The 14,500-nt window shown below is 44.3% G+C and overlaps 1 protein-coding gene across 1 annotated transcript; it reads left to right on the top strand.

Moving 5' to 3' along the window:
• The first annotated feature begins 3,884 nt into the window (after positions 1-3,884).
• LOC146194700 (uncharacterized) lies at positions 3,885-11,743 on the top strand. Its single transcript, XM_084596620.1, has 5 exons — positions 3,885-3,895; positions 4,387-4,871; positions 7,217-7,509; positions 10,509-10,644; positions 11,712-11,743. The coding sequence occupies exons 1-5, from the start codon at positions 3,885-3,887 to the stop codon at positions 11,741-11,743; spliced, it is 957 nt and encodes a 318-aa protein (XP_084452746.1).
• Positions 11,744-14,500: the final 2,757 nt, after the last annotated feature.

Genomic DNA, 14,500 nt, shown 5'->3' with positions numbered 1-14,500 from the left:
CCTTTGCCCTTGTCTTTATTTTGATAGTGCGGCCCTAGGCAGCTGCTGCACCAAGATTTTCATAGGTCAACAGGCCCACCAGAACCAATGCACCCAACCGACCTTCTGCAGGGAGACCCAGCCGCTACCGATTCCAGTGGCTATGGGGAATGTGTTTATAAACCAGTACTACTGGAACTAGTAGGATCCCCGCAAGAAACCAGTAGGAAATTTTTACCTTGGATAAACAATTATCTTCTTTGGCACTTTTCAGCAATTGCTCTGATCCCTGAAAAGATGTTGGCTACATATCTACAGAATATCATTTAATATCTCATCAAGAGATGTGTGGGCATATGTGGGTATTCGGTACATGTCCACTTTCTACTCTCTTCAACGTGGACATTATAATGTATACTATAATGATATATTATTAACATTTGCGGCAGATATTCACTAGATGTTCACTCAGTATAAGTTCTTTGGCTAAGATTTTTTTTTTCTGTAAACTGATTTTACGAACGTTTACAAGGGAAAGTTATCAGATTGACGGCATGTGACTAGCACTTTGTGTCATCATTTCTACAATTAGTCATTTAGCTTCGAGGTGATGACTTCCTTCAAAAGCCTCCTCTCGCACTTGCCAGCTAACTGCATTGGTCTGCATGGAAACTATCGCCTAATATATTGCGCTCGTGTACTTTCGACTCCAGTATAAGTGAGAAATATAGCTCCACTTTTTGCTAAATTGACTGAAATTCAACCCACATTTAGCACTAGCCGAGTATAAATTATTTGACAATGATTGAAATATACTGCTATGAGCAATACTGGCTGATCGGCAAAGTACGTATCTTTCTCCATCCTTTTGAACCTTTTGCACAATCCAAGACTTGTTGGTTTCGACGCTGTAGGCTTCCAGCCATTCGTTGACGGCTGCCTCGTTTGTCAGGTTCGCGCGATACACTGATCCGAGCCCTTTTGACGCGAGCTCATCTTTTACGAGCTCGAGCGGCTCTGGGAGCTCGTCCATCATCTCTACCCTACTGAAAAAACTGTAAGGGGCAATAACCTCACATTTTCTCACACAGTTTCTTGTACATTGTCATAAATTATGTGCGATATTGTATGATAATGATGTGCACCGTATGAGACTCTATGCGATTAAATGAGATTTTATGAGGTTATTGCCCCGTAGAACTTTTGATTTTTCAGTGGGGTAGTTATCCGCAATTGACACACAAGTTCGCCAAGCACAAAATCACCCTGGTTAGCGCAGCGCGCAACGGATGAGCAAAGTGCACGTGCGTACAACCCAGAAGCACCGGACGAAATGCGTGGAGCTATGCGGATGGGGAGAAGTGCAAACTTCGGGGTGCAGCCGAGCCGAGCGACGATTCCAGAAAATACCAGAACAAGAACAGCCGCGCAAGTGACCACTGGACTGAAATTTACGTAACACGTGACCGGCAACCGACAGACGTTTACAGAACACCAGAGCAAAAAACCCGCGCAGTGGTCACTGGACCGAAATTAACGTGATCGCGTGACCGAACTTTTAGCCGACGGCAATTCGCGTTATTTTTACGTGAACTTCAGCCGACAGCCGTGCGAAAATACGGGCGCTGCGCGTAAACGACACCGAAACATGAGTACCTTTGACAAACATTAGCGGGAAAAAAAACGTAAATGCGAGCCCTGCATGAAACGAAACTGAAACCATGAGTAGTCTCGTCACAAGGCGCTAGGGAGAAACAGCGTCGCTGCTACTCGCGGAAGTGACGTTATGTCACGTGCTTGCGCGTCAGAGCGTCGTCTGCTCGAGTGCTCCTACGGGATATGGTTTGTCAATACGCTGCCGGGTAACGTCGCGTGTGCACGCTTCGGGCTGCTGCTGAATTTTTCGTTCGTGTAGCGCCGTACGCGCGCTCTTGGCTTCTGCTGAACTGTGCACGCTTCGGGCTGCTGCTGAATTTTTCGTTCGTGTAGCGCCGTACGCGCGCTCTTGGCTTCTGCTGAACTGTTTGCCTGCATTACCGGCTTCATTGTCGTAGTGCGCTGCAGCAGAAGAGAACGTCAAATGCTTTCGTGTCGCCCTCAAAACTGATGGGGACGCGTACGAGTGGCTGAGCAGCTACAGCAATGCTACGAGTACGTCGTGGGTAGTCGACTGGGAAGTGGCCGATCCTAAAAGGTATTTTACTACCTGACTTGGCATGTGCTCGTTCCTTGTAGTTTTCTCTTGATTAACTAATTTTGCTTACACCCAATGTTCTCTCTACTGAACTGAAAGTTTTTGGTTGTTTCATTTTGTGTGATAGTATCTGTGCATTCAATTTGTTGATGGCCCAGCATCATAATGCACAAGTTAATGTGGCTTCTTAAATGAAGAATAAATGAGTATAGTGTAATTTCAATGTATCATTTTTCTAATATATGAATTGAAACAAAAGTCTGCTTAGTTATGCTGGAATGTAAATTTATATTTTTAGATTGTAAGCTCTACTTCTTGGGATGCAACTTTGAATTCGCCTGGCATCATCCAAATGACCTTGAGTGGACATACCGCACTTTTCTTACGCCAAAAACTAATTTTTATTTTTAGGTGTCCACAGAAAAAGACAAATACTGCAACTTTCTTTTCCCATAAACCACTTATTATTATTAACAATCGCAGAATGAAACGGCAGTATGACCTGGTGCAGATGCCCACCGAAAACCTGCACCTTACTTTCCCCCAAAACACACTTAAAGTAAAAATATATAAAAAGCATAATAAAAAGTGGTGGGGCATTCTACTTTCCAATTTATTTCCAACCTACAAGTCGGGGGTCCCCCATGGAAAAAGCTACCACAGACAGCTTGACTGGGCCTACAGGCAGCATCTCGCAGTGCATTTCACAGCACAATAAAAATGGATATGAACATGAGAGCAAAAGCAGCGTTTACACTTCCTAAAGAATTATACACACATCAGATATCATAAATGAATATGAACATCACAGTAATATTCATTGCCTCATCATAAAATTTGTTGATTCGTGTCTAAATGCGCTAGGTGGAGCAGTAAAGTCAATGTGGGCTTTAGGTTTATTATAAAGTGATGGTATGCGGTAGTCAAGAGTGGCCCGGCCGTAATTTTTTTTCGTGTATGTGGCACTGGTTTTACTTCCCTACGTAAGCTGTAAGCATGCAAGGGATGTGTGTATCATTTGGAGGGGTACATTTATGCATATAGAAAGACAGTTTGTAATCATATAATTTAGTTGCTTTAAGCATATGATGTTTAGTAAACAAGCGATCAGTAAATAGCTGGCTAGGGTTTCCATAAAAGTTGTCAAGAATTCGTAGCACCTTTTTTTGTAGCCGCTCTAGTTTATTATAATTATGGATGGTTGTAGCTCCTCAAACTAAAATGCAATATGAAAGACTAGAGTAGAAATTAGCAAAACATATTGCTTTTTTGAGCTTTACTGGAAGTAATCCTCTCAGCTTATAGAGACAGCCAACTGTTTTGCTTAATTCTATCGCCAACTTGCTAGCATGTGTGTTCCACGACATGGTTTCTTCAAACCAGACGCCTACAAATTTTTCTGAAGTCACACACTGCAATGCTGCACCTTGAAAGTGTAGGACTAGCTCAGTGTCACAGACTTTGTTATGAGGCTCGAAATAATACATTTAGGATTTTTAACATTCAAAGTTTGCTCAAATAACTATTTATGACAGTGTTCAATTTGGTAAAGGTTTGTGCGGAGAAAAAAATATTTGTGTCATCAGCGTACATGACCAGTTTCGGTGAAAGAGGCAAATTGCACGTCATTAATACATGTCGGGATACATGTAAAAACTGGGATGTGGTCACTGATATAAAGGGAAAGCACACCTGATAAGCACTGGTCACAATGTACAATTGGTAATGCAGATATCTAGAAGTGTGGCACCGGTATCGGTAACATGGGTAGGCAAGGAAATTATATTCGAACAAGTGGAAGCGCGAAGTATGGTTTCTAGGCACTCAGAAGATGAATCTTCACCAAGCATATTGATATTCACATCACTCATAACTAAGAAGGCTCCTTGCATTGAATGGAGGCTTGACAACAAAGTTTTCATTAATTCAAAAAATTGGGTTTTGTATCCTAATAGTGGCCTATGGACAGCTGCTATAAGAATATTTTTTAACCGTACCATAAAGCACTCAACACTGGTGTAATGCATGGTTATTCGCTGAGAACTTCGCAGGCAATTGAGGCTTTGCTTTTTACCTCTTAAGGTGAAGCTTGAGCATCCCCCTAATGCAAACCCCCTCTACAACCTTGCTAAAGCATGTCAAACCATACTTCCCATAGCTTTTGCTTGTGACTATTTCGAAGCCATTCTTATAGCCCCCCATTTTTTCCCTAGGATTGTATTCCACAAAAGGTGGAGATGCCAGCATAGCAGTCGCAACAAGACTGCTGGCCGGAACGCTACAAACTGCCCAGCCTTCGTTGACATAAAAGTCAAGAAAGTCACAAAGGACACAAAGAAGAGGGATGGCTTCTTGAAGCGAACTGTGCCGCTGCCTGCTGTCATCAGGGTCATGGATGACCATAGTCATGCTACTGACTGCGCGGATGGCCTGCGGTTGCTGCGGAGCACGTCTGACACTCGGGCAGCATTTCATTCCTACTTTAATGATGGCCACAGCCCAGCAGAGGCCATAGCACTACACCAACGAAAGCTGGAAGTAGAGGATGACGGGCTAGAAAAACTGGCGAGTGGTGCTGTAAACCCGAGTGCCAACACAGTCTACAACTGGTACCGGGTCTGGCGGAAGGAACACTTTGGCAGTACTGCAGATCCTTTGACTAAGCTGGCTGAAAAGGCACCAGCCTATCTTCATAACGGTAAGTTGCAATATGCTCAACAGTACTATGTGATGGAGAAATTTTTTTTTGCGATTTTATAGCCTCAGGGCATAAATCCATAACGTTGTTGCAGCCTGGAAAGGCCGACATCTGAGGTTGCATTACAGTTTTCTTTTCCCTTCTAGAGGCCACGTCAGGCTTTAACCATAAAGCTTCGGAGCAATGGCCATGTTAGTCTCCACTTTTCAATACCTGGAACTTTGAGATTTGCAGGCCAAACAGTCAGTTCTCTGTCTCGTGAACATTGTGCCTGCCACAGGAGCCGCTAACATAGTAATAGGCCTGGTGCATGAAAATGCAATGTAGACAAATCCCACTGGTTTCATGTGGTATTTAATGTTTTAGCGTTACAAGCTGCAGTGAATATTTTCATATCTTAAACTTGTCATGAGCATGCATCTAGCCTGTGAGAGTTGATAGTGGGTATAACATGTTAAGTTGGCAGGAGCAATATAAAGTGACATGTCTGTGTTTGTACTGCGTCACATAAAATACCCCAGAAAAAAGATTGAATGGCTAAGATTCAAAACCATGAATTTCTCACAGCCTCATAGACACCATATGATTGCCATGTTACTTGCTGGATAAGGTGAACATGGCTTATACTAAGTGAAATGCAAAATCTCGTGATATGAAGGTGAAAAAAAGGGTGAATGCACCATAAGAATGATACGGTGCAAACAAGGCATAAAAGAAAGTGTACAATAGCCTATAAAAGGTGTTTGCAGTCATTAGCTTGATAACTGTTTGCCAGCAGTGAAACCTTACTCCTGGATAGCACAAACAGTAATTATTTCGTCTTTTTTGTGTCCTGTTTAATGATCCGACATCTAAAATATCATTTATGAAAAACTTCCCAATTCAATCAACCACACTATCAAAATAAAAAAAGAAATTCCTCTGCGTGTTTTCCATGATTCCAGAGACTTCTGACTTTTGTTACATGCACAGCTCTACAAAGCCCTCAATTATATACGCATATCTGCTCAGCAAGGGCGCCCTATTAAAAATCGGTTTTAAAAATTATGTGTGGAAAGCCATGATAAACAGTAAACTGTATTGGGTGGGTTAAAAGTAGTTCACATTGTGGAAAAGTGCAAAAGAGACAAAGGAGAGGACGACACGGGTGCTGTCTAACAACTTAAGATTTATTAGAAAGTATATACGGTGAAATGTGCGAAACCAAAACAAAACATCAAGGATTATGCTGCAATGAAAGGCACTTATCAATGAAGGCTATCTCATTTCCTTGTAACACAAAAGACTGTTATGCTACACATGTGACCGGCTTCTTAGCAATGCAGTAAGCTTCAAAAATATCCCTGCCTATCTGGTTGTTGCTGTAGTAATGGGTCGTAGTGTTAGCCAGATAGCAATTATGCTTTGGAGTCTTTCTTACACACGGAATTGAAGCTTACAGGTTTGTCATGTAGTATAACAGCAATGTTTTGTGTCTCAGAATATTTACATAATTTTCTTTTCATGCTGTATTTACTACTGCTTTCATTTGAGAATCCGAAATAAAATTTCTCATTACCACCTATTATTTACACTTCATTCTATTTTCATGTGTTAATTTAATGCAGGCACCACATTATTTCCGGTTAAAAATAAGTAAATAACCTAAACGGAGGCCATTTGCTACACAACAAGGGTGGGACCAAAGAGGGTCTTACTGCTCCTGATATCACAGAAGCACAGGCGGTTCTCGCACAATTGCTGCCTTCCCCATATAGTCATTTGTGAACACATTTCTACTCTCTAATAAATTATCTTTCAGGCAAAAGAAATAATTGCATTGATCAACACCACAAATTAGGAGATGATATAAATATTCTCCCTAATGCTTTCCTTCATTTCAGTGACTGTCAGCCTTACCCTTTCTCCACAATGAAATCATGCCATACTAGGCATCTCTCTTGGCCTGTATATACCTACCTAAAGGTTTAGAAAAATTCAGAAATTGTTGTCATCATAATCACAGATGAACACCACACTTAATGCATACTAATGCTCTGAAGTTTCACTTTCTAAGAACAATTTCCGAGTGGCAAGCTCTACCTCTACAAATGGTATTGATTACCATTGGCAACAAACTTTATAGCATATTTTAGAAAATGCATTTGTCGTATACTGCAATTTTATTTCATGTTTTTAATTAATGTTTGCCTTCTCATTGCATTTTGCTTTTATTTTCTACCTCCCTGCTTGGATCTAAAGAAAGGTCTCTATTATTTTGTACGAAAATAGTGTTCTGGTTACGTCACATGAAGCATTGACACAGTCGATAGTACAAGGTTAAAAGCACGTGTCACCTTTCGCAGGGATCGATGTCAGGATCACAAAATCTGAAGATGGTACCAGCTGGGCAGCTCTTATAGTCACCCAAATAATGAAGAGGACGCAAGGGCTGACTTCTGCCAAGAAGATTATATTCATCGACAGCACAGCCTCATGCGATGAGTCCCAAAGCAGCGTAACGCTGGTGCTTGCAGCGACCGTGGTTGGAGCGCTGCCGCTAGCGGTCCTGCTGCACAGCTCTCAAAGCACCGAGAGCTACAAAGCTGCTTTTGGCCTGCTCAAGCAGAGCTACCCGACGTGCTTCGGTGGTGCTCATGTAAGCATTAATGTGCATAGTGTTCATAACGGACCAAGTCATAATTACAGTTAGGTGCACAATTGTGAATTGATCTTGCCTCTCTCCTGCTCTGTTGGAAAGGGGGAGAACAAAATGAAACGTTCTGCAAATTTAATCTGACCTGTTGCATACACAAATCAACTTATAAATTTTCACCACCACAGTTTTTAAATAATAATTCCCAAAGACTATGTAATAAAAATACAGCATTAGCTTCCAACTCATTTTATAAGGTAATAGGCAAAGGCTATAAAAATTCTACATATCGTGATCATCAGCCAGACTATACCCACTGTAGGGCGAGGACCTCTCCCATATTCCTCCAACTAACCCAGTTCTGTGCTAGCTGCATCCACTTGACACCTGCAAACTTCTTAACCTCATCTGCCCACCTAACTTTCTGCCTCCCCCTGCTACGCTTTCCTGCCTTTGGAATCCAGTTTGTTACCGTCAGCTACCATTGGTTGTAGCTAATATCGCTAATACAGTTTTCGCCTTCTTTCTTGATATGAAAAGCTTCAAGTGCCAACCGCGTGTTTATTTTTGCTTCTGCCAAGAATCGTCGTCTCATGAAATCGCGGTGCACACTCGCAAGCAAGAATATGGGACACGAGATGAACACCTTTGTCATCTTTCTTAACATTTAGCGCATGCTCCCTCAGTCGCTTATTAATACAGCGGCCAGTCTGCCCGATGTACGTTTTCCCGCAGGAAAGTGGGATGGAATACACCACTCCAATGGTGCAAAGAACATGAGTAGTTCGGTGCCTGATTTGGCAGCCAAGACGCCCATCACTGCACGTGCGGGAGCAGAGCTTAGGGATAGAATGCCTCTTTGCTATCTTCTTCATATGGTGTGACACATTATGAAAATAAGGGACCATCACCGGCCTGAACGTTTCACGTTTGGCCTCCAGGAGGTCTGAGGTCTGAGGCCAAACGTGAAACATTCAGGCCGATGGTGGTTCCTTCCGCAGAATCCGCAGCTTTTTTCTGTGTTATGAGCACAGCCCAGTCTCCAATATGGCAGTGCCCGTTGGCCAATTTTGAAAAGGTTAATAACAGGCTACACAAATACCTTCAATAGGTCTCTCTTGCCACTGGCCATTGATGAATGGAATTCGATTCCGAAATCTATAGTCCAGGAATGTCTGAACTTGAAATTTAGACTGTTAATATCTGTCCAAATTGCTAAATTAAAATGAGCAGCATTTTGACTTAAATTTTTCTTAACTACCTTACTGTAGCCTCAAAAGTGAGTTTTGCTTTGTTCGCTCTCTCAAATTTTACTAACATATACGACCTGTCATTTGTCTGCGTAGCCTCAAAAGTGAGTTTTGCTTTGTTCGCTCTCTCAAATTTTACTAACATATACGACCTGTCATTTGTCTGCGTACTACTTTGTGCATATTGTGCTTCTATAAACCGCCTTAATGTGTAAGCATATGCTGACATGAATGCACTGGTGCCCTTGACCATTTGGTTTTTGCATTGTTCTATTGTTATGCACTGTATTGCAATGTTGTTACCATGCCTTTTTGTTTGTTTTCCATTGTATAAAAAATCTACGACAATGAACATTCTCTACTAGTCCTTGCTTCCCCAAAAATAATGCCCGCTCAAGGTCTTTAAGGATCAATCAATGATGACGGTAACAGTCTGGAAGGTAGAAGAACGAAACAACCAGATGTTAACCGAGTAAAAAGCTAGTCTAACTGATCTGTGTGTGTGCCTGTGTATGTGTCAATAAATGTGAAATACCAATAAAATCTTGTAAATAATTGATTAGAAAGAAAAAAAACAACCACAGGTCACTGGTGGGATACAAACCTGTGAACCTCGAATATAGTGTCTGGTACTCTTATCAACTAAGCTACAATAGTGGTTATTCAGTGTTCAAGTTTGCTCAATATTTGTGTGGCGTGTAACCTACACTTGACGGTGCTCACCAGAACCACCCTTGTCGGTGGTCCTCAGCTGTCATGTGGAATGTCAACTTAAAGGAAGAGTGGGAGCTGGGCGCTACCTGCGACATCAAGGCTTTCAGAAACAAGGCCCATATGGCAAACATTAGGCTAATCAGCAAACAAATGCAGGGAGAACAAGGTGCTCATTACATTATAATATATATATATATCTCGTGAGGCAGACAGTCGCACCAGCGAATTCACCTTTCTATTTCAGATAAGCCGAAGCAGCAGCTACTGACTAGCCCCAGCTCATCACCACTTAGTCTTTTTCCCACGACTTGATAATGATTACACTTAGATGAAGATGAAGTTCACTCACACTGCTTACAACCTTCCCCCTCCAAAACGAAAGCGACCATCCTGGTCGTAAATTATAGCTTAAGGTCGGCAGTTAGTGTTTAAAACGCGACATGTGCACTACTTCGGTGTCAGTGCCGCGACACCGGTAATCGCGAACAGGCGATGCAGGTGTGATGAGATAGTTGGAAAAGTTTGTTCTAGAACCGTGTACGAGCCAATAAAACGGCTCAGAAACCTTTCACACAGGCCGGGGATGCGAGTAGATGTCCAGAGTAGCACTTCGTCTCCAGGGCTGAAAGACACTGAGCGATGGGTTGTATCATATGTGCTTTCCCTGGAAGCTTGAGTGGCTTCAGTTTGAAGGCGGGCACAATCACGGCAGTGGGTGATACGAGACACAAACTGTTCATGGGAAGGTGCGGCAGAAGGAGTGGAAACTGAGAAGAAAGATGCTTTGAGTGAGAAGGTACGGTGGTGGCCATAAACAAGAAAAAATGGAGAGTAGGTGGTGGTTTGTTGAACGGCAGTGTTGTAGGCGAAGGTGACAAAGGGGAGTAAAGAGTCCCAGTTGTTGTGCTGAGGGTGAATATAGGTGGATAGAATATCAGAAAGGGTGCGATGAAAGTGTTCAGTGAGACCATTGGTCTGAGGGTGGTAAGGAGATGTAGTTTTGTGCACTGTGCCTGAAGCATGAAGCACTGCGGCAAGGACGGTGGAGAGGAACGACTTACCACGATTGCTAAGGAGGAGGCGAGGGCCGCCGTGGAGAAGTATGGTGTGGATGAAGAAGTTGACGATTTCGGAAGCGGAGGTGGAAGGAAGTGGTGCGACTTCAGCGTATCGGGTGAGGTGGTCAACGGCAGTAACGACTCGGCAGTTGCCAGCTGGAGTCAAGGGCAGGGGGCCATATAAGTCTATTCCGACGACTTGAGAGGCGTGAAAGGACATAGGAGAGGTTGTAAGAGACTGGCAGGAGGCGACGTAGACCGCTTGCAGCGTTGACAAGGGATGCAAGACACTACATATTTCAATAGTGAGGTTGAAAGGCCAGGCCAGAGGAAACGACTTTTGATGCGGTCGTAGGTTTTGTGGTATCTAAGGTGACCTGCGGTAAGGTCGTTGTGAAATCCTTGTAGAATTTGAGGACGCAGGGAAGAAGGAATTACGGGAACCCAGGTGTGGCCCAGTGGGCTGTAGTTGTGCCAAAATAATGTGCCATTCTGTAACTTGAAATGTTTGAGCCGAAAACAAAGACGGGCATTTGGAGGTCTCATAACACCGGTGAGACCATCAATCAGCTTTCGACAGTAAGGGTCAGCACTCTGGTGGTGAGCCAGATTACAGTCTATGTCTGGCATGGGAGCAATAGAGGCGGCGCTCAAATAAAGAGTGGATAACTGTAGAGTTTAAATCGCGTGACTCCGTTGGGACAGGAGAGGAATGTGAGGACATGTGTTGCGATGGCGAAGCAATAGGGCAACGAGAGAGAGCGTCGGCGTCCTTGTGCTTCTTGCCCGATTTGTAAGTGACAGTGAAGTCGTACTCTTGAAGGCAGAGGATCCACCGCCCGAGACGACCGGACAAATTTTTCAAAGAGGATAATCAGCATAGGGCGTGGTGGTCAGTGATGGCCGTGAAGTGACGGCCGTACAGGTAAGGATGAAACTTCTGAACAGCCCAGATGAACATTCTTGCTCGGTAATAGTGCAGTTTTGTTCCGCAGTAGTCAGAGTTCGGTGTGCATAGGCAACAACATTTTCTGTAGAGATGTCTTGGCGTTGCAGAAGGACAGCGCCAATGCCATGGCTAGTGGCGTCGGTGTGCAAAATAGCCGGAGCTTTGTCATCAAAATCGCAGAGGATAGGACCCGAAGTCGGAGCACGCTTCAGAATTTCGAATGCTTCTTCGCAGCAAGAGACCAGACGAAAGGCATATCGGTGTGAAGAAGCGCATGTAAAGGTGAGGCAATAGAGGCTGAATCGCGGATGAATTTGTGGAAGTATGATGCCAAGCCGAGGAAACTGCGGAGATCTTTGACCCTAGTCGGGTGGGGAAAGTGCAGCGCAGCAGCGATTTTGTTCAGGGTCAGGCTTATTTCCTTCGCTGCCTACGAGATGGCCAAGAACTAATAGATTTTCAATGCAAAATGGCATTCCTTCGTGTTTAGCTGTAGGCCGGCACTGGAAAGAGCTGTCAAAACTTTATCGAGACGACTGAAATGATCAGAAAATGATGTCGCCTAAGTAACAGAGACATGTTTTCCATTTGAGGCCGCGGAGAACTGTGTCAATCATGCGCCCGAACGTAGCAGGAGTGTTGCAGAGTCCAAATGGCATTACATTGAATTCGTATAAACCGTTGGGTGTTGCAAAAGCGGTCTTCCTTTTATCATCTTCATGCATGGAGATCTGCCATTAGCCTGATCTTAAGTCAAGGCTGAAAAAAAATTGGGCACCTTGTAAAAAGTCGAGGGCGTTGTCAATTCGTGGGAGGGGATACACATCCTTGTGAGTGATACTATTCAGAGCACGGAAATCTACACAAAACTGAACCGGCTTTTTTTTTGCACTAGCACAACAACAACAGGCGGTGACCAAGAACTGGACAATGGGCATATGATGTTGCGTGCAAGCATGTCACGAACATTTTCCTGAATAACCTTGCGCTCAGTTGAAGGCATACGATATGGCTGGCGCCTAACTATGCCTGATCCGTCAGTGTGGATGCGATGCGTTGCTGCAGCGGGTTGACCCAATGCGCCGAAATTGACATCGAACGGGTCTGCGTGCTTGTTCAATATAGCGAGCAATGCGTCTGTCTGGTCTGCTGTCAGGTCGGTGCTGATTGTGTGGCGAAGTGCTGCACTGAGCGAGGCAGGGGATGAATCAGAGCGATCAGAGGTGGAAATGGGAAGAAGAGCGACAGGCTGGGCGGAAGCAACTGATGCAACAGTAGAGCCGCGGCACAGAAGAATGGGCTCCGATGTGGTGTTGAAGGCAGCAAGAAGAGAACCGCTACAAAATCGAAGAAGGGACACGATGATGATAACACCTCTTGACAGGAGATGAGGGCTGGGTGTACTCAGGACGTCACCATCGGTGACGGCGTCAGAAGTCACAGAAAGAATATCTTCGTTGTCCGGATAGAGGACGTTATCGGCAACCATAACTAAGCGGGAGGAAGGTCGTTCTCTATCGGCAACAACGCTGCCTGCAGTGACCTCAAGAGTGGGAGCGAAACACTTAATGTCTGCTGAGGCGTTTTGGAGGAAATCCCAGCCGAAGATGAGTTGATGGACACAGGAGGATACGACAGCAAACTCAATGAAGTGCAAGATACCGTCAATGATGACTCGGGCTGTGCACGCTTCACAAGGGTTAATATTCTCTCCATTTGCAGCACGTAAAGCAGGACTGTTGTAAGGAGTGCACACTTTTCAGAGTTTTAAACACAAGTCAAGCTGCATAACGGAAAAAGCGGCACCAGTATCAATTAAAGCTTCCAGTACATTTCCTTCAACGAATAGAGTCGACATGTTCGATTGGAGCAGTGGAGGAATTGGAGCGACGGCAGACAGTGCAGTTTTACCTCCGGAAACTGCACAGGCTAGTTTTCCGTGCGGCAGGCAGGAGCTGAAGATGGGGGTGAAGGGGAGACAAAGTCCGCTGAAAGGGTGATGGGGAGCGGCGAAGCGATGGCCGTGCTGTCATAGACAGGTCAGGGGAAGTCGACGGAGGTCATTGTTGGTGTAATATTGGTGAGGCGTAAGCTGGTACGCGTCGTCACGTCAAACGTACCTGTAGCTCGCACGCTCATCTCGCAGTCATCGGCGACAGACGCGTGTAACATGGCCGCGGATGCCGCAGTAGAAACAAACTGGACGAGGTGGGAGAGGCCGCCAATTACCACACACCGGTTGTCGCGAGGACAGGGCGGCGAGGCTGGGTGACACAGGCCAGTGATGGGCAGGAAGACGAGGAGGTGCCGCAGTAACTTCAGCATACGTAGGGACTTAGGAAGGGGCTGGTGGTTCTGTAGCCATGGGACGAGTGAATGAAGCAAGGTCCTCCTTGATAATGCCATGCAACTCAGGAGATTGAACAGGTGGACGTGAGAAAGCAGGCACCGACGAAATATCATTGTGGAGCTCTTCCCGTATAATAGAGCGGATCATGGTGCGCAGATCGGCTTCGGGAGCTTGGCTCGGATCACAGGTGTTGTTGAGGCGGCGCGACTGTAGGTAGTCAAGTCGCTGGCAAGTGGCACGAATGTCTGCTACATATATATCTATATACACGTATTACACTAAGAGTGCCAACAGCCACTGACACCAAAATAAGCATGGGAACTTTTTGTATTGATCATTGTGAAATAAATATGTGATCATGGCAATAGTTGATTCATACGTAGAACCTCTGTCATTACTGTCATGATTAATAATACCTGTCATGAGTGTATTTTCAAAAGTGTTACCATAATCCATCTATTTCTGTTGTCTGCTTCACCAGCCGTGTTGGTCTGTATATCACAACCATATTTATGAAGTGAGCATACTACAACATAAAATATTGTCTTGTTTACACTCGCTCTTCATTTAGACATGACTGAAAAAACACTTTCAGCTTGCACATTCATACGAGACCAAATATATTTAGAAAACAAATGCGATAACTAAAAACACATTACTCTGCTGACTATAT

This window comes from Amblyomma maculatum, chromosome 3 (assembly GCF_055883805.1).
Source record: "Amblyomma maculatum isolate TAMU_Amacu chromosome 3, ASM5588380v1, whole genome shotgun sequence".
Lineage (NCBI taxonomy): Eukaryota > Metazoa > Arthropoda > Arachnida > Ixodida > Ixodidae > Amblyomma > Amblyomma maculatum.
Note: the sequence above shows the minus strand (reverse complement) of the source record. Positions and strands in the feature narration are given on the sequence as shown.

What these genes read in the sequence shown, in the direction of transcription:
- LOC146194700 (XM_084596620.1), top strand. An exon ending in ACCAGCCTATCTTCATAACG is followed by an intron (nt 4,872 to 7,216) that starts GTAAGTTGCAAT and finishes CACCTTTCGCAG; the next exon opens with GGATCGATGTCAGGATCACA. An exon ending in CGTGCTTCGGTGGTGCTCAT is followed by an intron (nt 7,510 to 10,508) that starts GTAAGCATTAAT and finishes CACTGCGGCAAG; the next exon opens with GACGGTGGAGAGGAACGACT.